General features: G+C 41.1%; 1 protein-coding gene across 3 annotated transcripts in view; it reads left to right on the plus strand.

Annotated features, from left to right (window-relative positions):
- Positions 1–13,596, plus strand: part of RHOBTB1 (Rho related BTB domain containing 1) — a 59,434-nt gene extending 45,838 nt beyond the window's left edge. For all 3 annotated transcript variants that reach the window (XM_069980288.1, XM_069980290.1, XM_069980289.1), the window contains 7 exons: positions 5,831–6,016; positions 6,133–7,094; positions 8,845–8,963; positions 10,038–10,188; positions 11,284–11,372; positions 11,755–11,860; positions 12,973–13,596. In XM_069980288.1, coding sequence (XP_069836389.1) covers positions 5,831–6,016; positions 6,133–7,094; positions 8,845–8,963; positions 10,038–10,188; positions 11,284–11,372; positions 11,755–11,860; positions 12,973–13,145 — 1,786 coding nt within the window. In that variant the 3' untranslated portion in view covers positions 13,146–13,596. The remainder of the gene's footprint in view (positions 1–5,830; positions 6,017–6,132; positions 7,095–8,844; positions 8,964–10,037; positions 10,189–11,283; positions 11,373–11,754; positions 11,861–12,972) is intronic.
- Positions 13,597–25,701: the final 12,105 nt, after the last annotated feature.

Consider the following 25,701-nt stretch of genomic DNA (forward strand, 5'->3'; position numbering starts at 1 on the left):
CTTATGCAATTGCTGCAGCCTCTTCAGTGTTTCTCATCTATTGATGCACCGTCATTTTAGTTGCAACAATCAAACAAACTACAGCGTTGCCCAGTTCATTTGAATGGAGTAGTGCTGCAATATCTTGCACCGCTGCTACAACAAGTATGGCAACTGCAGAACAACTTTTTGGCATGTCTAATGAATATGCTCTATATGAAAAAAATGGGAAAAACCCTTTAAGAAAAACTGCCGTATTAGGCCCAAGACCTTATGTTTATCTCTTGCTTAAAATTATTGCTGACCACTGCAAGATTAAGTAAGACAAAAAAAACCTTCAAAACACAGTATCTTTAGGCTAATTCTTATGTCCAATCCTCACCAGCTGCTATGGCAGCCTAGTCTGCTTATGGTGAGGTTCAGCAGCAGCAGTAAGTGCCGCTTGCAATCTGTTGACAGCAGGTTGACCCCATCAAGGTTCAGCTTCGTTTAATACAAGCAAAGATTTAATTACTTAACAGTGTACACTTAGGATTAAATATAGTCTGGAATCTATGTGCAGAAATGCAGGGCTGCTCCCCCCCAGCAGGTGCCACTCTGGGTTATATTGGGGCCTGTCATATCTCAAGTCATGGGACATTAAATATATAGAGCCAAATCTAAATTTCTGGCTCAAGCATTTAAAACTTCTCATCATTTCATGCAGTATCTGGGATGTCTGTCGTGTCGTTGGCAATTCTTGAGGTCATAATAAAGTAATAAATTGCAGGCAATGTAAGCAAGTTCTGTGCTGCCATGTACGGGCAGTGTCATCTCTGTAACCTTTGCACCAAATTTACAACATGGAAAAACGTGTATTTCACATTTCATGTGTTTGTAGTTACCTCGGACTCTAACCTAGACGCTGACAGCTAAAACCAAGTAAACAAGTAATGGATACATAAGCGGGTGTAACTAAATAGTATCATAAATTTACAGGGCCTGGGACTAGATCTTGTGCAAAAAGTATCCTCATGAAAGTGCTCACCTCACTTTCAGTGTACCTGGACTCTTTCAGCAGAGCTAGGTTATTACAAGTATCGTGGGGACAATTCACTTTCTCTGCAACAGGTGCACTTTTTTTCATATTTTAGATTCTCTACATTGCTGCTGTAGTACAGTGGATTTTCCATGAGAAAATCTGCATCATACTGTCTATATCACCCCCTAACAAGTCATTGGGTTAGAGAAGCCAAGCCCAGTGGCCGTACACATGGGTGTGGTGGCATCTTTCTGCTCCCATCACAATGACTTTCGGTTCCACCTATTCAATTAGCATCTAACTCATTTACATCCTGATCTTCCATGCCTTGTTCTGTGTTCTACTAATAGCTCAATGGAGCATTGGTAATTTGGGGTGTTTATTAAAATGCTGGGGATTACACTCTATTACTACATGCTTGGCGTCCTTTGATGACAAAGGTCGTACGTGACTGACTACAGCATTCGGCCCAACAACATCCTCTGAACAGTGGTTAAAGCTTGGGGGATTAAATAGCCTAGATGAAAAAGCAGCTATATGTGCATACATTGCATTATTGTAGGGAGATGGCACAGCAATAAAATGTACAGTTTCTGTTATTATGGCTCATCATAATCTTTACAAGCAAAGGATACAAAAAGCTTGGCTTCCTTTATTGTACTTGTCTTTTAAGTACTTTTCTGTGCACTCTTTGGCTTAATCAGTACTTAGCCCTGGGCAAAGTCTCGGATTGAATTAAAAAAAAAAGTTATTGGATATCTTCTAGACACTTGGAGTAGTGCCTGGGTTTGATATTTATAGCTTTAGAAGTCTTTTTTATGTTTAGGATAGAAATATGTAGAGCGGTTACATAAAGCACTTTATTTTGTGAGTATTGTGGCTTAGATGGTGCTTGTCACAAAACAGGGAACTGCTAGAATGGAAGTGTGGAGCAGTGATGGCTTTCCTGGCTTAAAGTATTGGACCATTTTTTAAAATTGTGTCATTTACCCTTTCATTTCTTTGTATATGAGAGCAGAGCTCCAAATTCCCTTTATTTGCATTATATAAAACTCTAAAATTCTGTCTGCCTGCAGCCACCACTAGGGTGAGCTCATGAGAGTACTGTATACTGCTTATACACTATCTCCATGAAACATTATGCAGCAAGCTTCTATGCTTCAGAGACAGCCATGTAACTCTTTCAGTGGAGCTAATAAAAGAGTTATCCAGTGCTAGAAAAACATGGCCACTTTCTTCCAAAGACAACACCACTTTTGTTTCCAGTTTGGGTGCAGGATCTGTAACTCGGTTCCATTGAACTGAACAGAGCTTAGCTGCAAAGCACACCTGAACTGGAGACAAGAGTGGTGCTGTCTCTGGAAGAAAGTGGCCATGTTTTTGTAGCAATGGATAACCCCTTTAAAAGCTCTTGCTGCTATAAAAATATATTAATATTAAGCAACTTCCAATCTTTACCTACATAGGCCAGGTTTACATTCATCTGCCAGTAGAAAAGCGCTAAAAGAAAAAGCATCTTTGAACTGATCCTGTTCATTTCAATGGGACAGTTTAAAGCATCTGGCGTGCTAATAGTGCTGCCAGATCACTGAACAGGCCGTATGTTAAAATGTGTCTTGCAGTGTACTGCCATACGGCATGCCCGTTGATGGATTGAAGGATAGAAATACGGATGACAACTGATACCTTTTTGGCATCAGTTGTGTTCAGTTTCTGAAAAAAAAACTTGAACAGATGCAACTGATAAATGTAAACAAAGCCTTATGCCCATGTTACACAGGGCGATCTCCAGGGGCAAGCAAGCGCTGACCTGTTAGGTCAGCGCTCGCTTGCTTCTCGTTCCTTGCTCGCTGCTGGCGCCGACAGTGTGCACGTGTGTGCAGGGGGCCACAGGGGGAGATAGCGGCAGTCTGCTGCTGATGCTCCTATTACACAGAGCAATGGCAGGAGACCGCAGCTATCTGTTGAAAGACAATGACAGACAACAATCAGCTGACATTGTGCATGTCAGCTGATCGTTGCCTTCTATTACACAAATCAAATATAGTCCGTAATGGCCGATAATTGCCAAATACAGCTCGTAATCGCTTGTATAAAAGGACCTTTAGAGTTGAAAAAGATGCTGTTGTAAATAAAGTGGTTCCATTGTTTAAAAAACACTTACCTCCTAAGCCCGAAATGAGCAGCGATTTAAATGAATACATTAGTTATACTGAATTGTTATATACACTAATATATATCCAGCACCTTCTGCTCTGTAACATACTGCCTGCAGGTCAGATGGCATCTTCAGCATGGCAGGTTCAGTACTTTAGTACAGTTCTATGCTGCTTTTTCTCTCCACACTCAGTATCACTGCTTGCCATCAGTGAATGGGTACATTGTTGTTTATACCCAGAAGCTAAATGTACTTACACACGCTACTATATCAGAGCTCTGTATACGTATAATCTGTGCTCCTTTGTCACTTGTACAGGACAGGTTTTCAGGCTATGAAGGTAAACACTAAAAGGCTCCATTCACTAACAGCTAATCTCTATCCTGAAGGTGGCGTAGCATTGATACAGTGTATATGCAGTTACATAACTTTACATTAGACTTACAAAAACTTACAGTAACACTTAAATGAATTAGTAACTGAATACCTATGTTCAATGAATCTAAGAAAAAAAAAAAAAATTCCCAGATTTGTTCTTCTAGGCAATATACGTTCTATTTTGTGAATATCAAACAGTTAAGTAACTTTGCATTGAAGGTTCAGCCATGAATGGTTACTGTGTTCCTGAACCCAACTGTGTTCTTTAAACTCCCTATAATTACTAGTGTAGAGCCTGACATGACGTAGATTATTAGCAATGGGCTGTAGAGATCAGCACTTACGGAGGTCATGTGATATATCCAAGTAATGAGCGAGCTTACGCCACCACCCAGCCTAGAAGACCAGGAATGTGAACATGACCTGAGCAGTATTAAATAGGTGCCTACTGTATAGCCAGGGGAGCGAGGGTCTGCTATATTATTGCCATCTGTGTAGGTGCCTGCAACAAGTTATATGAGCTCATCAACCTTTGCTAAATGCTAAATGAAAGAGACCAATTATTGCCGCGATAACCCTGTAATTACTTAGGTGGCGCCCTTTTTAGCGGGCGGCCAGAGCAGCGAGACTTAGGATCTTTTATATTTGGCATCAATATACAGGTTTTTTTTTATTCTAACAAGGAGCAACCTGCAGTGTTGGTACATTAGCATATTATTTATAGAAACCGTGTGTCTAGCGTGATCTTCCTGCCATTCTGTTGAGATCTAGAAAAAGAACAGGAGGTGTATGATCACGAGGCAATTAGTTCTTGGATCTGTTGTTTATGTATTAACTCATGCAGTATTGGGGCGATAACAGGAGCGAAAATAGAATGTTTTGTTACTGTTAATAACCACAGCCTGTCTGTGCTGGAGGCTGAGAGGAGCTCCAAATGAATTCATTATATATATTTAGCACCTCTCTGTAGGAATATAGCACTTCCTTTAAGTGTTGGATGGTATTTGCAGGCATTAGAATAGACATCTCATTTTGTCGGGAAAAACGCCCACAAGGAGTGCAGATATTTACTTACTGGGTAGCACATGATAAATTGAAAGGGGTATTCCAAGTTAAAATAAGTTATGCCCAAAGTGTCAGATCGCAGAGGGCCCAACCACTGGGATGGCTCAATCTCCAGAACAAGGTACCAAGTGATAGAGATGAATGGAGCAGCGACTGCCACTGCAGCGTTGTCTATAGAGCTCACTAAGTTTGCTGTCTCTGGCAGCTCCATACACAGTGAATACTACTCATCCCTCCATTCTTAATAAACACTCAAAGCCCTGTTCTGACGATATCCAGTGGTCTGACACTTAAAAAAAAAAAAAAAAAAAAATAGCAGAATAACCTCTTAACAGAAGTTTGCCTTTATTAAATATCAAGGATGACCTTGGTTGAACTTAATGGCCATGTTTTCTTGTCAACCGTACTATGGAGGCCGCTAGGGACATTATATTTTACATTAACATTTTAAAGTGATACTACAACCCCCTTACACTCACTTCCCTTCATCAGTGGACAGTGTCAACTAGGCAGGGCTTCATGGCAGCTGGGCCCCATCTCCTGGCTGGGGAGAAGGGGCCCAACTTCCATGAAGCCCCGCCTAGCTGACACTGTCCACAGATAAAATTAGGCGATTTAAGAGCAGAAATAAGACACAGACAAGTGTTATAAAGATATATATTGAATGTGCAGCATCTAAGCTTAAGGATGATGCGGAGAACCACACGTAGAATAAGGGGGGAATGACAGTATCACTTTAGGCATTAGTCATTCCCAGCCCTTTAAAAATGTCCCCAGCCCCTTTCTCTATAGGGGAAGACTCCTTGTGTAGCAGCAGCTAGGATGACCCTGTCACCATGAAAATTGTATTATGTAAAATTGGTAATTGGTAATGTCCCCTCATTCTGGGTTTAGGAGTCCAAAAGGCAATATCTATCAATGATTGATAGTCTTTACAGTACAAGCATACATACAGAAATAGCTGTCAGTCACTGACTTCTAAGCCCAAAATCGGCAGATGTTTATATATAAAATATATCATAAGGCTAAAATCGGTAAAATGACAGCTCTTGCTGCTGCTGCTGTCTGTAGGTGAACCCCTAGATTCTGAAGAAACTTAGAAACTCTGGTTGGGTAGCACTGGTCTAAATAAATTGTATGGAGCTTGCACTTAACTTTTTAATACTGATGTGATGTGATTTAGATGTGATTTATTTCTATCTCTGATTCAATGGTGCTCTCTTTTTCAGATCTGATGTTGTTGTCCTGTGTTTCTCAATTGCAAATCCAAATTCCTTAAACCATGTGAAAACAATGTGGGCTCAGGAGATCAAGCATTTTTGCCCCCGCACACCTGTCATTCTTGTTGGCTGCCAGCTGGACCTGCGTTATGCCGATCTTGAAGCTGTTAACAGAGCAAGGCGACCATTAGCCAGGTAAAAAAGTTCAACGCTTTATAAAGAGGTGGTGGAGGCAGCATATAGTCATGAAGAGATACTAATTTCTCTTTAGTTTACAATACATTTACTCTTCTGTGTAATTTCCATTACAGACCAATAAAAAGAGGAGACATTTTGCCGCCAGAAAGGGGAAGAGAAGTTGCAAAGGAACTCGGGATTCCATATTACGAAACCAGTGTTTTTGACCAGTTTGGGATAAAGGATGTGTTTGACAATGCAATCAGGGCTGCCTTGATCTCCAGGAGACATCTTCAATTTTGGAAGTCTCATCTGAAGAGAGTTCAGAGACCTTTACTACAAGCTCCATTCCTTCCCCCTAAATCACCACCGCCAGTTATCAAGGTCCCCGAATCCAGTGAGTCTAACATTAATGATGCTGGGGATTTGTTGGACAATCCATTGTGTGCAGATGTCATGTTTGTCCTTCAGGACCAAAAACGGATCTTTGCTCATAAAATTTACCTTGCTACCTCCTCTTCAAAATTTTATGACCTTTTTTTAATGGAACACGAAGAGTCTCAAATCCCTTTAGAAAGGTTTTGCAAGAAGGAAAAACCCACCAAGGATTTGTTATTGCGGACATTAAGCCTTGATACAGATGAGGACACTGATGGGGCTTCCTTGAAACCATCCAATGCCTGTCTTCGGATTTCAAGGAGCGATGACACCTTACTAACTTCAGATTGTGACGAGGAAGGTTGTGTTTCTTTATTATCTTGGAGCAAAGGCTTTCATAGTATGCACCAAGAACTGATGGTCAACCAAGTCTCTAATAGGACTTGCTCAGTGACTGTGGTCCGAATGGACTCCTCTATACAGTACGGGCCTTTTAAGACTGTGTTAAGGTTTCTATACACTGGACAGCTAGATGAAAATGAAAAAGGTTTGATGCGCGTAGCACAGATTGCAGAAATTCTAGAAGTGTTTGATTTGCGAATGATGGTAGAGAACATCACAAACAAAGAAGCCTTTATGAACCAGGAGATTACAAAAGCGTTTCACGTCAGGAAAGCAAATCGAATCAAAGAATGTCTCTCCAAGTCAACCTTTTCTGGTGAGCAGATTCTCTTTTGATTAGATTTCTATTCATCGGTTCTTCTGAGCACCTCTTCAAGTATTAGAATTGTAGAGTTTGTACCTTTTTGCAGGTCATTTTTATAGCCCCTCGCAGCACTGATGACCCATTTCAGCTCTGTCATCTCTTCGACCTCATACTTTTCCTATATCTTCCTACAATTTCTTAAAGTTGCAAATCTCTTTTCTTATGAATATTTTTATTATCTTTCAAAAAATTATGCTTGCCCTATAAAAAGGTAACTTTAAAGCATCTACTCATGGAATTGCCTTAAACGCTAAGCTGCAATTTAAGTTTAAGGTCCCTAGTTTCACATCCACCTTGACAAATAGTATATGAAGACAAATGTTAGAAGCCTATGTTTAAAATATTGGCAAGCTAGAGCACAAAAAAAAAATTGAGGTGCACCAAATCCATATATAACAATTCTCTAATGTACACCTATTGTCAGAATGACTATCTGTACAAGTAAGAATGATCCAATTATTGAGCCAGGAAGCCGCAGGAAACTCAGGTTATTGCCGCTCCCCTGCCATCCAATTATTCTGTGTCTACTATTTCATGGGGAATATAATGGTTGTTTATATGATAGCCTGCATTCTGCTGACTGACTCTCCTTAAAGAAGATCTTTCCTTGGCAGCTCCTCTTTAAAATTAGGACATGATGCTACTGTTGAAAGTTTGACGATAGTGAGGGTGGGTGGAGGGAGATAAAAGTGTGGCTTGGTGAAAAGTGGATGTGGCTTTGGTATAGAAAGGGTGTGTGGCTTATATGCACCAATTTAAAATTGGTCTAAAAGCGCCAGTCTTGTAGACTGGTGCTCGTTTAGAGTCTATTATAAGGCTCTATTACCATCGCTAGCTGAATCATTCATATGGGCCTTTGCTAAATTTGTTAATCCGCCACCATCCCCAGGGAGATGCGCATCCAGCGTACAACTTTTTTACATGAGAAGATCAACCAGTGGACTAGCATTGGTTCATTCATTGGCCCCATTACACATGGCGATATTGGCCGATACACTCCATGTAATAGGGCCGTTGAATGTCTAGTCTAAGAACCAGACAGTTTGTAATTTACCCTTTCCCAAGAAGTGTGAGCAGGTCTAAAGACCCGTTCACACTACGCAATGTCAAGTCTTGGAGCGGAGAGCGGAGGCACCCAAGGCCTCCCATTGAAAGACATAGCAGGTGGGATTTGGCTCTGCGCCGATTCCATAGTGTGAACGGGCCCTAAAGGAATCACAACATTTACTTATATTTAAACAGTGTCTAAAAACTAAACTTCTAATCCTTCCCAAACAATTAGCATACAGCGCCTATGAATGGGTGGGAGAGGAGGCATTGTTCCATGTGACATACACTTCCATTGTTTCCCGCACATGCAGCTATGTATCTGCAGTGGTAAATGGTGGTACATGTAGTGTCCAATAAAATCTTATATATATATATAGTTCCATTAAATTATATATAGAATAGTCCTTCATTGTAGGTAACATGGCTAAAAATAGCTGTTTCCATTTTGTTTACTGCTTAAGGAACACATAAACAATAGCAGATGATGTTCTGACACCTCTTGGGGCCAATGCACGGTTTAACTCCTAGCCAGGAGCATTGTGCAATGATAACCTAGTCTCTCCTCTTTGCTCTTCTGCTGACATCGTTCCCTGTATTCCTGGAAGCTGTGTGGCAACAGGCTTAGTGATCATGTTTCTATATTTGGTTCCAGATGTGACATTTAAATTGGATGATGGAAGCATCAATGCCCATAAGCCGCTGCTAATCTGTAGCTGTGAATGGATGGCTGCAATGTTTGGAGGCTCATTTGTGGAAAGTGCAAATAATGAGGTATATACACTTTAAGGGTTCTAGGGGGGCCTTTTGCCTACTGTACTTTATTGCATACATTGCGTTATCGTCTCCCTACAAAAAACATATCTGGTAAATATGGGCCCTATTTATAATACGAAGGAAAACCTTCGGTTGTCAAGGGCAATAAGGTTAGTTTTCTTTTTGGCGGTCTTAATAAATCAGCCCCAAAATTCCAGTTACAAGCAAATGGAGACCCCCTTTAAACTTTTTTTTAAATGTAAATTGTATATTATGCATAATACTATACAGCGCAAAATTTAATTTGTATCCTAAATGGAGACCCCCTTTAAACTTTTTTTTTTATGTAAATTGTATATTATGCATAATACTATACAGCTCAAAATAGCAAAAAAATATTTACAGTAGTGAGTAATGGCATAAATATCATAGGGGCTATCCATGCACTTGCAATAGAGCACAGGGAGACTAGCCCCTTTGCTATTCAGTGGTAAAAGCCTGTGCAAGTCTCCTCAAAGCATTAAATTCTTAAGGTGGCCATACACTTTCAATATCTGTTATCTCTCCCGACCTCTCCATACACATAAACATTTGGCTGTAGTTGTTATGTCTTGTATAGAGAGAGGAGGGGTAAACCACAACTAGATGGCTCTGGTGTTGGCTTATCTTTCCTAGAACAAATGGGTCATGCGGCAAATATCCAACATGCCAGACCCTTGTCGCCACCGACATCATCTGTCATTGGAAAGTTAGGAGGCCACCATACACTTCCAAGCCAGCAAACTTTAGCCTGAGGTATATGGGCAACTTTAGCAAATAAGGATGCAGGTAGTTGGCCCAAGGGCCATAGAAAGGGGTGGAGATGGGAGAAAACATCTGGACCCTTTTGTCCTGCGTGGCTAATCCAGCGCCATACACTGAGGCCTATTGTGATCTGTGCCGTGGGACTCCCCTATGTCATTGGTAGTAATTTCACAGATGATATAGGTAACTCCACAGTATCCTCTTGATAGACACAGAAGATATAATGTCCTTTCTTGGCATAAGTTATTCGATCTAGGTGTTAATTGAGAATTCGGTGTTTGTTTGCAGGTCATTTTACCTAATGTAAGCAAATCCTCAATGCAAGCTGTGTTAGACTATCTCTACACCAAGCAGTTGTCCTGCACATCAGACATGGACCCACTGGAGCTCATTGCACTGGCAAACAGAATCTGCCTTCCACGTTTGGTGGCTCTCACCGGTAAGAGCTATAGGATGCTATGCCGTTGTTATATTATTGTTCTCGACTAAACAACTAAAGAGTAGAGTCACTGTGATTAAAAATAACGTTTGGCATGTGAAACAATATTGATCGCAATGGGTCTCACTGCTGTGACCCACTGTAACCAGGAGATACAGCTGGAGAGAGAGCGTGGCAGTAGTAGGATCCCTTTCCCCAGCCATATTTCTGTATCAGCTAATTCCGACAAAGCAAGTCTATGAGGCCACATTGCTGAAATTATCGAGCGACGGACTATGGTAGTAAAACTGGCTGCAGTCGGTTACCCTTGACATGCCTGATGACATGTTAAAAGTTATTTTTAATGACAGGTACTCTTTAAGATCAAAACTGAGGAAGCCATGGAACATTGAGTATAGTCTTGATTTGGGCTTGAATTTGTTAGCTACCTTTGATGCTACATTAGCAAAACTGGAAAATTGACCACAAATCCACAGCATGTGAACATCCTCTTATTCAAATTATCTTCAGTGGGAAATCTGGAACTTAATTGCAGCATGTGAACATACCCTAATGGGCAATTGCACAAATTGCACATCCCAAAAGAGGTGTCTTAGGTATAGGCTACAGCAGTGCAGTCAAGTCAAATGCAAGCGTCAGTCTTTACTACGGAGTCCCTTGGTGGGATTTCTAAGCCCCGAACAATTGTATTGGGGCCATCAAATACCTATAGAGATTCTTACTATAGCATAGAAGTTGTATGACTTGTTTCTTACCCTATACACTCCCTTGGGAGGCTGTTTTTTCCTTCTATAAAAAGTAATCTGTAAAGTATATTTGGGAGAGCCGAACCTGTATGTAAATGGTAGAAATGATAGTGATAGCATGACTATGGGCAGCTAGCTGTGCAGCCAGGGGCCCATAGCTCCACCAGTTCTATAATGTTGTCTGTAATGCGTATCTACATTGCATTCCCCTGGGATTATCAGATTCTTATACTGTCTATAGGGTATTAATAGAATCTGCTTTGTATGTATATTTTTTTTCCGATGGCCAGAAATATTTCTATTATTTATAACTGTTGTCACTGAGTGTAAAATGTGCTTTGTCCTGCAGAACAACATGCTGTGCAGGAGCTGACCAAGGCTGCGGTCAACGGGGTGGATATTGATCAGGAAGTGCTGACCTATCTGGAAATTGCTCAGGTTTGTAGTATTATGGTTCTGTTCTATCGAGCACAGAGGATATTACTGTATAAGCACCAGAGGCAGGAGAGAGAGAGGAGAGCAGATGTAAATGTCTTTATCTTTCAGCAGAGATTATCTTGGCTAAAGATCAGGCAGTCCTGGAATTGTGTTGATCGGATGAGAGAGGCATAGATGTTCATAACAGGACAGAGACATGATGTTGAATCTTGCTCTTATGTAAGTGTGCTGTAACCCATAGCAAGTAGTCAGATGGTAGCTGTAAACGGTTTAATCTAGTTCGGCTCCCATCTGGTTCATTGCTGTGCTTTACACTACATTTACCTACATTGCATTATTCTATAGTGTGCATTTATGTAACTTTGCTTTATTTGTCTTACAGTTCCACAATGCACATCAGCTAGCGGCCTGGTGCCTGCACCACATCTGCACCAACTACAACAGCGTCTGCTCCAAATTCCGGAAAGATATCAAATCTAAATCACCTGGTAGGTAATTCTCAGGGCTAAAACATTTGTTGTGTATATAGTAGTGTAATGATATAGTGAAGATTCTGCATATTGTCACAGGCATCGGGAACACTGTCGCGGTAGTCAAGTTTATTTTTTGTGATCGTCTGTTTTCAATCATTTTTTGCTCCAGTTCCCACAGTAGACGAGCCATCATTGCTATTTTTAACACTCCTTCACACAGCCATCTGTCAAGGTGATTTCTCATTCCAATGGTTTTTATTTTCCTTCATTCTCACAAGTGATACCATACACCTTTTTTTTTTTCCCTGATCTTTCTGCTCAATGCAATGGTCAGGACGTTAACTGGGGATAACTGTGTCGATGTGTATGAATATCCAGAGACCAGAAGCTTTCATTATCAACATGATTATTTTGATCAACTTGATTATCTTGGTCATTTAGTAGAATAATGCTGAACACACAGGTGTAGGGCTTGTTACAGAAAGGTTATCAGTACTTTGTCTCATAGTCACTAATGGGATCATTGCACGGCCTGGTCTGTGAAACAATGTAGTTTCCAGCTAAATCACTGCAAGCAGAGACCTTGAAAACCGAGAAATTTATATAAATTATATATAATATATATGTATGTATGTTGGAGTGTGTCTTATCACATTTAATTTTTTTTTTACCTTTTAGCTTTCTTAAAACAATATTGGGGATTATGAGCAAAGTCAGAAACTCTCCCAGTAGGGAAAGTTAGCCATCTATAGATTGCTTTTAGGTTCTTGTAGGGTACGTGCATAACCTGTTCTTGCCCTCAGCAATACAGCAGTACAGAGATGCTATCAATATGGGACAAAAGGGCATTGCATGGAGAAGCTACCTCCAGTAGGTGATATTGAAGAGAATTTTTTTTCTTCTAGAGGAGAGCAGGGAGTTCTGAAGTCCAGTCTATCTCACCCTCAGAATAAGGCATTATCCCTGCAGCAATCTGTGGAGTAAAGGGCTCTTCAAACTAACGATAGTATGGGGGGGGGGGGGTCTGGACACCCAGACATTTTTAGACATGTAAAGTTTTTCAAAGTGATAGTTGAGTTTGCACACCCACATTCTAACAGGCCAGGTCTGTATCATGTCTTCTATAGAAAACCAGGAGTATTTTGAAAGACAACGTTGGCCACCAGTTTGGTACCTTAAAGAAGAAGACCACTACCAGAGAGTGAAGAAGGAGAGGGAGAAGGAAGACCACATCCATAACAAACATCGCTCAAAGCGCAAGTGGTGCTTCTGGAGCTCTTCATCCGCAGCCTTTGCCTAAGCAGTGACTTGAAAACACATGTAAATGAATATTGTCTTAATGTTAAAACAAGCTGTACAGTAGTTACCTGAAGCACTGATATGAATCCACATGTGTGCATTTATTGTTTTTTTATAAGATCAAAGCACAATTTCACTTCAAGCAGGTCAAAAAAAAAAAAAAGCTTGTTACCTTTAACTGGGGAGGGTCCTTGCAGACCTTTGTATTACAGGAGAAGGATTGGCATTGGTAGGCAAAAGGAATGGTCATTATGGCCGCTTAAAACATACCTATGTAAGGAGATATACACTATGTTCAATACAGGGATCCGTCTCATTTTGGAAAAAATTCTCTCTGGTTAGACTAAGCCAATACATGGACGAGTGCTCACCCACAATAACGTGTATGTTGTAGAGCACATCTCCTCAACTAGTACTGTGTTTAAAAAAAAAAAAAAAAAAAAAACTCGGGATCAACATTGTGTAGCATCCAGGCTAGTGTGTCAAGCTAACCTCACTTGTGGAAAGCTCGATAATCATGTTTAAAACCTAATTGTCTGTATATACGTTTCTGCTTAAAGCTCTCTGAATAACCAGAATATCTTCAGATTCAGGTATTTTTTTAATTAATAAATTGCACGATCTTTATAACAATCAGTCAAAGCAATGCAGAAGGCAAAAGTCATATTTGCCACGTGTACTATGTGCTGCCCAGATTAGTCCTTGAGTGCCAATGGCCGAAGACGGGGTCACCGAACCTTATGTCATTTAAAACCTGAAAATGTGGGTAACAGGAATTAATCTTAGTGTTTTACTCCTCTTACCTCCTATCTGACACAAAAAGAGATGTTGGAGGATGAAACCGGTCGCACATGGTCTAATACGTCCACCTGACATTTGGCTTGGTTGGGTGTAGCTTCTAAGCGCTGTAAAGACATTTACTAGAGGGCTTTGTACCCTAATGCACTAGTAGAATCTCTTCTTCTGGATCCACCATGAGTGGACATGAAGTGAAACAAACTCTATAGTTTCAGGTTTTGAGTGGTATCTGGCTTTTAAGTCTTCTATACCTCGAAAAGCAGGCCAGTATATAATTCTTAAGGCATGGCTTAGCATATAATACAAGCCACTTTATTTTATTGGCTGCTTGCTGGCTAAAACTGTATAAATTAGGAATCACTGATGCTGTATTGCTCAAAACAGATATAAAAATTCCCATTGAAAAGGAAAAAAAAACAATAATAGTGAACATAAACACTACAACCTAGCAATGACACGATTTTGTCATGGGGAAACGCTTTTTTATACTGTCTTACATGGAATATAACAATATTCTGTATGTGAAATGCCTATCCTAGGTTAGACTATTCAACATAGAAGGGCTTTATTCACAGGGATATGCAGGGTACATAAAACACCCTACTTGTAGGAAAATGTGTGACTGTCATTGTGACCTAAACTATGTACTTATCTTGTGGTATCATCCATTTATTACACAGTGGTCTTCCACCTTCAGTGCGGTCTAGTGGTGGTTTAATGTGAACCTGTACAGAATTTTACAAACGTACTGTATAATGTATACTGCGAATACGAAAAACACAGGGAATGTTGGACTCTTCTCTGGTGGTGTGGATCATTCCCATTTTCTTGTACACATTTGAAGGTCCAGCCAATTGGTTGGCTACAAGTTGATGACATCACTTCATGTCTCAGTGATGTCATTTCCTCCTATTGTATTGATACAGATCTGAGAGAGAATATTTGGTCTGAAGTCGCTACATCCCATGATACAGATCTAAGAGAGAATATTTGGTCTGAAGTCGCTACAGCCCATGATTATTGTCAGGTTCACTTTAAATTCTGGGTATTAAAAATGCCTGGATGTCACATACTGTAGCTAAGTGGATTTCATAGCATTTCACTAAAACACTGTGCCCAGGATGGGCATATGAGCCTCCCTATTGTTACTTAGTGAATATGCTTCCTGTGTATCAGTATTCCTTACCTTCTCTTCCTTCACTTATTTAAATTGGTTGTTGTGTGTATTTTTTAGTGTTAAGTATATAAAAAAAATATATGAATATTGTTGAAGGAGGATCAAAGCTGCTCCTGGGCCAATATATCACAATGCATATCATAGCAGACAAGCTGTCATTGTTGCTATACAATAGTCATGTGGTATTTAAGCCCCCACAGAACCTAATAGAAAGGTGGATCACCATTGTGAAGAGGCGCCAGAAGGAGATTGTAAACCTAAAATACAGGTCCTATATGGAAAGACCCTTGGTAACGTTCACAAAGTACAGTTTACCCAGTCCCATAGAGTAATGGAGCTTGAGATTCCTGACACTGTGCCTATTATCTCTAAATACAAGAATTTGCTTACTTACAGGAACCTAGGTCTCCTTATGAAGCCTATGTCTACGTATATAGTAGGTATGAAGTACATGAGAGGTTTTCCGGAAAATTTCCCATGTATTTATGAATGTTACCAAGAATTCTTCCGTATAAAATGTAAGGTATTTTAGCCTTAGTGGCCTTTTATATGGAAAATAATCCCCTAGCCTGGTCCGTGTGCTTCTCCTAACGCTAATGCAGACTACTTAATCACAAGTGTACTTGAAAACATAACTGGATAAAAACACAATCTGAAATGCCTCTGTAAAACCATTTCTTAAGAATACTGCCTTGTATTGTAAATCAAGTCTAAGTTTTAATGTAGACTTTAAGCTGTGCACTATGTATACTACATATATAACGTTCATTGTAGCAGAGCTGCCAACACAATCCTTTAAGATCTTTAGGCCCCACCCTCATGACTGCCCCCAGAATGTCCATGACCTAAAGGCTTCTTGTGTGGTCAGCTCCACCCCCTTTTCCCAGGACTGTTTTAGCTATGCACTAAAGTTGTGCAAAGCCATAGCAACCAACATTTAAAATTTAACTGACACTAGTCCCATATAAGGTCGTTACTGATTGGTTGCTGTGTCAATGTCAGGAAATAGTTTTATAGACGGCATCAATCATTGTGGAATTTTAAGTGCTCATGTGAGATTTGTAAGTTAGGCCTGATCAAATATAAATCCATTACTTACCCCCAGAGTTGCAGAAAGCCATAACATTAATAAAATTCAGGTTTTTGACAGGAGTTCAATGTTGGAAAATATCATTCACTTTTAGCATTATAGTTACAGGTGCTATGAAAAACAGGGATAACCCTGTTATAATATACCAGCAAAAATAACCAACACAATTTGCGCTCTGCATAATGGACTCATCAGAACGTTGGTATCGCTGATCTGGGGCAAAGGATATATGTTCATGTAGGCCATGTGACGTTAGGTGTTGCAGGACTGGTTACCCGAATCCACACCTTGATGTCTGCTGTGACCCTTAGGAATAAAGTAACAGTCGTCGATTTTACACAACCAAAGCTCAGTTTGTAAACTTGCCAAATGTTACAACTATATGAACGCACCTGGGGTATATGCAATAATATCCTGTTGTAATCTTAAATGTCAGTTTATTTAACCAAGTGGCTGGTTCATTTGGTTAATACAGCCTATGGCCTTTATCTTTGTGGTTATTTTATGTTTTTAATTTTGCAAAAAAAAACTAAAGAAAATGTCAATAAACTTGTTTAAATATACAGTTATTGTTTTGTGTGGTTTGTAGTAAGAGTTACAGATTATATATAGACTGTATATCTACATAGCGGAGGATATACAGCTTGTCACAGTCAACACTTTTGCCTTGGTTGTGACTCTAAAAGCTTAGGCTGGATTCACGCTGTGTTTTTGCAATTCGTTTTTTTTTTTATCATTTTATGCAAAGAAAAAATGATAAAAAATAAAGCATTTGTGTGCATCCGTTTTGATCCGTTATTCTATGACTTCCTTTGTTAAAAAAAAAAACTGATCAAGAAGGATACACAAAAAACAAACACAGTCCAGCATACAATTTGCTTTCCCTACCACCTGGTTGCATTGGTGACTTATTTTAAAGTGTCACTGTCGTTATAACTTTCAAAACCTGCAATTTACATTCATTTCTTTGTTGTTATTGTTGTTATCATGGAAAACACTGAACTTTTTTAAATAAAAAAAAAAAGTCCCGTGTTTCCCAGGTCATTTTAGAGCTCACAGAGAAGGCAGTCATGTGACTGATGGACACATTGAGCTGGCCAGACTTCATGGCCCAGATTTATCAGAGGGTGTAAAATATAGACTGGTGCAAACTGCCCACAGCAACCAATCACAGCTCAGCTTTCAGCTCTGGTAAAATGAAAGCTGAGCTGTGATTGGTTGCTGTAGGCAGTTTACACCAGTCTATATTTTACACCCTTTGATAAATCCCCCTTGTGTATAAAGTATAAAACAAAGTCTTGTTGCCACAACTCTTTGCTACAACAGACAAGATGCCTTATCCTTTATAAACTCACAGGTACGCTCTAGTACTCCGTAAAGGCTTAAACAAATAGACTATACCTTGGCTCTTTAAGGTTGTGGGTATGTTTGGAGCAGCAAGGAACAGACATTTTTTTCAACTGGGTTATCCAGGAAGTCGGTGAAAATAAAAATGCTCCAAATAAACTTCCTTGTACATACCAGTGTCCCCGTGTTTGTTTTCAGCCCCAAACCATGGTGCAGGTGCACTGGTATCCTCCCCTCCCTGCTCTGTTGCTTCTGACTGCCAGGTAACCTCTCACTCTGCCTATTGGTTACCTACTGCATGTTCTCTATAGCAAGGGCCCTAATGAAGACACAGGCAGCCTGGGTTTGGCTATGAAGCAATAGGGTACAACCTTCTTGAAGCGTTAAACAGAAGTTGTAGCTTTGTAGACCCCAGTGCTTCCATGTTCCTTGTCCAACCTTGTCCCGATGTCTTAAGTGGCAAACACAAACCCTGAGTTTTCTCATATGGAATATTTCTTTACTATTCAAGGTATTCTGCACATGTCCTGCAATTCTATTCTCCGACATTACATTCTTTGACAGAAGAATAGAGAGAGATGGGTACTTAGATCACCATCAGAGACTTTTATGTGGTAAGAGAGCACATGAGCACACACATGAATAACAGGAAAAGTAGGGCATATCCAGCAATGTTCTTCTGAGGGACAGACCCTAAAAGCATTATATGTCAAAGCCAGGATCAAAACAACTCTGCAAGGAGAGATCTTACAAAGACAGTGAGTTCACAGTGCCGTCAATTTTTTATTTTTATTTTTTGCAGTCATTTCTGCAACAAAACATTAATGTGTCATTAATTTGAATGGGATTGTTTCAAGGGAAAGCTGATGGAATTTGCAACTTCAGAAAAATAGAAAAATAATGGACAGAGGTGTAAGAATACACTGCTTCCTGCAGGACATACAGCAGCTGATAAGTACTGGAAGGCTTGAGATTTTTAAATAGAATTAATTTACAAATCGGTATAACTCTCCGACACCTGTTTATTTGAAAACGAGTTTTATTTTTTCCCCCGGGGTACCACTTTAAACTCGGCATCTTATTAATTTACGTGACAGATTTTTATCTCGATGCCACATATGTACATTGCAAGTGTTAATTTTGCCTGAGAGGAAACCAGGCTTTTGTGACTATAACAGACAGGATCTAAAACAGAGATGGGAATAAAAGGATATAGTAGCAGTGCCACTGTATATGTGATGAGATATCCAAGCTCAAAGCTATTCTTGAAGCACAACTAACATTGGGTTCATGGCAGCAAACTGGTTTGCTCTGATTGGGCTATACACATTTCATTTGCTGTCTCTATTTGAGTTGTTTACATGTTGTATTTGATTTTTGTAGTGGTTCGTGTTTCATCTCCCCTTAGCTTATATTTGTATGGGGTCACTTTAGTACATGTATACTGAGTTATATAGTCTTCTCTTTTTCTTTTTGTAATATTTCAGGTTTTGGTCTCTAGGGGGTCGCCCCTATTACAGGGCTCCTCTTTTGGTTAACTTACACATGTTTATGAGCAATTTAGGTGGTTTTTTTCCACATTTTGTCAGGCCTTAAACTTGATAGATTATTTCCTGGGCTTACAAATAGTGGCGTGCATACAATTTTTTTGTGCTCTTCTTCTCTATGATGTGCAAGACTAAAGTATTTCAGTGAACAAATACATAAGCACATTCTCACATAGCTGAAGCATGGTTTCCTTGTCCCCCCAGGCCTATTTTTGGTAGCCTGAGGTGGTCAGAAGGCAAAAATACCTGAGTCGGCTGTCGTAAGCAATTTGTGTAACTTTAAGTAACCCTTTACTTTATTCTGAACCGTGTAAACAACCCCGCCCGAGAAGTTTTGATCAGTCAGACCCCTACTGATTAGAATGAGCAGGGGAAAGCACATGGCTGTGCACTTCACTCCCAACACCTCTGCAATCGCCTTACAGTTGCAGGAGACTAAGGTTTACATATCTGCTAGTAATTTATTTATATGATTTTTAGAATGTTAAAAAGCATACAAATATCTGGTAATATTATCTTAATTTTTATGATGTTCATCCTAAAAACAATAGAGCACTTAAAGAGAACCTGAAATTAACTGTTCCTATAATAAAAGTTTCTCTCTCCCTAAGTCTATTCATTAAAATACAGACTGCCTTTGCAGTCTGTATCTTATATCTTACTTTACCTGTATAGCGGTGCAGTATTGCCGGGCGCCGCCATCTTGATGATGTCACTTGCGTTCCAGTGCTGGAATGCAAGTGACGTCATCAAGATGGCGGCGCCCGGCAATACTACACCGCTACACAGGGTTAGGTAAAGTATAAGATACAGACTGCCATGAAGTTTACTTATGAAGATACAGACTGCCTTTGGCAGTCTGTATCCTATACTTTACCTAATCCTCTGTAGCGGTACAGTAAGGCTGGGCGCCATCTTGATGACGTCACTTGCGTTCCAACAAGGTTTTAATAGCGTTTTGGTTAGGCAGGATTACTACTGAACCCTAAAGTCCTTTTCAGGGCTAATATCCAGTGAAAAAGTCATCTCTGGAGTCTGCATCCAAAGCACTTCTCAGTGCTAAGAAATAGATGATATAACAGCAGCAGGTGTATTCATTCCAGTACCCTGTGTGTACAAGTGACTTATAGTGTCCCTGGTTTAGCCCACTAAGGGCACGTTAACCTTATACCTATTGTGCCAGTAGCCCAGTAAAAGGCATGTGATACCTATTGTGCCAGTTGCCCAGTAAAAGGCAAGTGATACCTATTGTGCCAGTAGCCCACAAAAAGGCAAGTGATACCTATTGTGCCAGTAGCCCAGTAAAAGTTACGTGATACATATTGTCCCAGTAGCCCACAAAAAGGCACGTCATACATACTGTTCCAGTAACGTTCGTACAGCATGATGCGTGATACGCGCAAATACTATGACACTCTACAGACGTACATTGGAATCATGTATGTAATGCTGCGCAAGAAATACGAACGAAATGTGTGAACATTGCCGTAAAGCGTTCGCAAATATTTTTCCTTTGGAACTGCGGAGAGTGGCATTATACTGCGATTTTGGAGTGTTGGGTGCACCCAGGCATGCTCCCTCTAATGTCCCAGTGTCATTCCCGAGGTGTTCGCATCGTTTAGGGAGGTTTCGTGGGGGACTTGGTGACCTCCAAGTGGTTGAACTTTGATTTCCAAGTGGCGAGAATTTTTTTCCCATAGACTATAATAGGATCGAATATTCATTCGACTAGTCGAATCTCGGTGCCTATTTAATTCGAATTCTCAAAAGTCGAATATTTCACTACTTGCTCATCTCTACTGTGGAGCCTTTGTGCTGCTGTAGTATACCATGGAACCAAAGAGGAGTGTCTATGAAGCTTCTGGTTCTTCACTCCCAACCCTTGGAAGGGTTTGTGCAGCAAGGAACTCTCAGGTTGCTACCCTTAGCCTGATCATTGTTGAAAACTGCAGACGTGCATGTAGCATAGTACAGAAGAACGCAACAGGCATAGTTGTTCATGCAGTAGATCAGGCCAGGAGGCAGCGCCGGACTGGGCCACCGGAGATTCCTCCGGTAGGCCCCAGCCTCCCATGCTGATGCAGCACACTGACTGTCGGGCAGCAGGGCCCCCCAACAGTTATACTGCGGGCCCCCCTCCCCAATTACTCTTGTGACCGCAAGCAGTGTTTTGCTTGTGGTCACAAGAGGCAATCTGCCCCCCAGCAGATGCCGCACTCTCTGGGGGGTCCCGCACCCAGGCAGTGCATGCATCAGGAAGTTCACTCTGCGTCGGCCGTGACTTCTGGTACAGAGAGCGCATGTTAGAGTCGCTCCCTGTACCAGAAGTACCAGCCCAGGCACACGCCGAGCTTCCTGATGCGTGCGCCGCTGGGACACCCCCCCGGGGGCCGAGCATCAGCCAGGGGAGGAGAGAAGACAGACGACGGGGGAGCAAGATGTTAAGAGAGTTGTTTTTTTTATCTGCTATGCACAGGGGGGACCATCTATAAGGGGGATATAAGGGGGGCAACATAAGGAGGGCATCTATAAGGGGGATATTAGAGGGGCCATCTGTAAGGGGGTAGCAGGGGGGCCATCTATAAGGGGGTAATGAGGCCATCTATAAGGGGGATATTAGGGGGGCCATCTATAAAAGGGATAACTGGGGGGCATCTATAAGGGGGATAACAGGGGCATCTATTAGGGGGATAACATGGGGCCATCTATAAGGGGGACAACACGGGGGGCATCTATAAGGGGGATATTAGGGGTGCATCTATAAGAGGGATAGCAGAAGGGGGCATCTATAAGGGGGACAACAAGGGGGGCATCTATAAGGGGCATAACACAGGGGGGGCACCACAGGGGGCATCTATAAGGGGGACAACACAGGGAGGGGGGCATCTATACATAGTACAACATAAAGGGGCATGTATAAATGTATAAGGGGGACAACATAGGGGGCTTCTATAAGGGGGATAACACTGGGGTTCAACCTATAAGGGGGACAACACAGGGGCCATCTATAAGGGATACAGATGAATCCAGGAAAGGACCGGGTCAGCATGTCGTGTCTCACTGGTTCTTTATTGGTGGGCCCCAAGAATCATTTCCTCTGGTGGGCCCCAGGTACCCCAGTCCAACACTTCCAGGAGGATTCCTAGAGATACAGGTTAATGCTCAGTATTTGGTGCTTGGAGAGGCAGCTCTTCCTTCTCCCCCCCTACAAATGATCAGGTGCCCATCAGTTGGAGCATAGCTTCCTCACAGAACGCCAGCTGCATGTGGACCTGGATACAACTGATCTACTTAATACATCTGCAAAACGACAACACCAATCCCCCTAGCAGTAGACCACCACAAGGACCGAGCACTTACCCGCTCGCTGTCAGCATGTGTAATAGCGTTGGCAGTGAGCAGGAAACGAGGAGCAAGCGAGCGCTGAACTGACAAGTCGGAGCTCACTTGCTCCTCTGAATGGGCCCATGTAATAGGGCCTTAGGTAACCTTGTAATAGAATGACCACTGACAACTTAAGAAGGCTCAATAATATAACAAAATCAAAAGTTTTACTAATAATTAACACATAACTAGAGATGAGCGAACCGGGTTCGGGTTCGAGTCCATCCAAACCTGAACGATCGGCATTTGATTAGCGGTGGCTGCTGAACTTGGATAAAGCTCTAAGGTTGTCTGGAAAACATGGAGACAGCCAATGACTATATCCATGTTTTATCCAACTTCAGCAGCCACCGCTAATCAAATACCGAAGGTTCGGGTTCTCTAAACATAACCAATAACAGAAAAGTTATAAGACTATAATGTAAATAAAAGAGTGTTAGCTCTTCAGAATCATATTGGAAAGAAAAATCTAGGCAAACCCCAAACGGCAAGCCTCGAAGAACCTACCCCAGTATAACAAAGTGCTGACAATACCAATTAGGGTAACTAAAACATCTAAATACGCAGTTTATGAAGATAAAAGAACATACTTGTAGCATTCATCCCATTTCATTCTTTATTGTAGATAAATCAGCGATTACATAATAGATGATAAGAATACCTAAGCTCAGCTCACTGGCCAGCGGCCGCCTCCTGTCTCCCATAAGAAAGCATCATGAGATGTGAAGCTGCTGATGGCCAGTGCGTTGGATTGAAGTTTGTGCATCATGTCTACTTTATCTACAATAAATCAGGAATGGCGTGAGCGTTGCGAGTTTGTTCTTTCATCTTTATAAACTAGATCCTTGACAACTGTCACTGCAGTTTTTATTGCCAAACTGTGTTCAACACACCCTACCACTTCAAAGTGTGTATAAAGCATTAGTACACACATCACGTCCATCAGTTATCCTCTACTGACATTGTACATCATCTAAGTAGGTTTAAATAAATAAACATATAAGTGTAACCCAGTAACAAATCCCTTAATACTTCTCATATAATACAACAGGCAGAGCACTATATAAACACATACTGGACATTTATCAATGGTTTTTGTGTAGGTTTTGGTGCAAATTTTTAAGCAATCACTTACCTGTGCAAGAATATATGATTTCTGTGTTTTACGCAAAAATGCAAAGCAGTGTGCAGCAACCTGTGACATTCTTACATTGGTGTTCGAGCATTGATACCTTACAGCAAATATAAAACACAATTACAGTAAATATAAAACACAACATATAGTCTCACCCCTAGACATTAAGGGGGACATTTACTAAGTCCGACGTTTTCTGCGCCTGACTTAAAAATGTCTCCGCAGCTCCGCCAGTACGGAGATTTATGTAGAGGCGGAGTGCAGTGATGAATCACGCGGACTATGAGTCCGCGCCCCCGTTCCGCCCCCTCCACACCCCCTCCCCGCCCCCCCGGCGTACCCGGTGAAAGTGCTGATTTGCGAATATTTTATTCGCAAATCGCCCATTTGCGCTTAAATTCATTTGCAAATCGTCACTTTCCGCCGAAAATCCACATTTCGATGCTTGATACATGTCCCCCAATGTCTTAAAGCAAATGTACCACTTTTTTGTTTTCTACATGAATAGACCTACGCGAATGCCGGTGATGCAGACCTTTTTATAAACTGCCGCCCGGTTCCCGTGCATGGCGCCGGTCTATTACCGAGCGTCGGCCGGGCATGAAGCACGGGCCCGCTGGACCATAGTGTGACAAAACCCCCTCTAGAATCAATGGAGCCACATCACAGAGGGGACGGCAGATCATCATACTGGGGCGCCGGGCCTGCATGTAGTGCTTCATGCCCAATCGGTGCTTGGTAAGGGTAAGTGCACACTGTGGAATCCCAACTATAAACCTGTTGCGGATTCCACATCTTGCGAGGTTCATTCTTTGGTCCTCGAGCAGGTGCGAAATTCGCAACGGATTTTCTATCGGGATTCCGTAGTGTGCACATACCCTAATAGACTGATGTCGTGTGCGGGAACTGGCAGCAGTCCAAAAAAAGGACTGCGGCACTGGCTTCCCCGTGTCAGCGCCGGTCTATTCATGTGAAAAAACAAAGAAATTATGTACAGGTGGTACATTCACTTTAAACCACCCAAACACCTCACTTCATTGTAATTACAGCTTTGTCAGTAATAAATATTCGTAATTGTTATTTACCGATAAAATGCTTGATCAATATCTCTTAGCAATTGTATTGAACCTTCTTGAGTTGTCAGCGGCTTTATGACGTGTAAGATCTAGATTATTTGAGTATAGGTTTGTATAGGTTTTGTGTTTGTAACCACATCAGCCTATTTCATAGTTCTAAGTAGCATTCATGATGTTGCTGGCTATTAACCTGTTTATGACCCACTAATGCAGCCTTTCCCAACCTGTGACTCTCCAGCTGTTGCACAGCTGCAACTACCATGACACTCTGACTGTCAAGGCATGATGGGAGTTGTAGTTTTGCAGGTATGTTGGGTAACACTAACATGATGTGAACATGTAGCGTGCTCCTGAAAAACCAGACAGTATTCCGAGGTGCTCATGCAGGTGCCTTTTTTCTTCCATTATCAGGCACCTGTATATAGCAGCAACATGATACAGGGTTTAAAATGTCGCAAGCACACAAGTCATATAAAACATGTGCCACCATATTTCACTGTTTTTGCATTTATGAAACCTTCCTATTGGGTAACCCCTAAGATTCATCAAAGTCCAAGCTTATTTTAGGGTTTCATTTTCAGGCTGGTATTTCTGGATCCGAGCGCAATGATCCCAACTGACTTAGAATTTGCTGTTTATCAAACACTAGATATGCCATGTTTTGGCATCACGCTGGACTGCCAGTAAATTGTTTGTGATCTAGTTAATGTTCTATCTGGACAAGGTAAAGTATTTTATTTTGCACAGGTGATACATCAACCTTGAGAACATAGAAATAACCTTGCTGCCCCAATGCAGTAAATAGAATACTTTATATAAGATCAAATGGAAATTCTTAGGAAAATTGTGCACATCTATAAAAGCTTGTATGTAAGAAATAAGGTTTCCAATATTTATTCACCCCTACTTTTTATTAGGATTTACAATACTAGGTGATTTTCCAATGAGAGGAAGACCTGGGATATCACTAGGATATGACATCTTCCTCTTCAGTTGGGGTCTT

This window comes from Dendropsophus ebraccatus, chromosome 8, assembly GCF_027789765.1.
Source record: "Dendropsophus ebraccatus isolate aDenEbr1 chromosome 8, aDenEbr1.pat, whole genome shotgun sequence".
Lineage (NCBI taxonomy): Eukaryota > Metazoa > Chordata > Amphibia > Anura > Hylidae > Dendropsophus > Dendropsophus ebraccatus.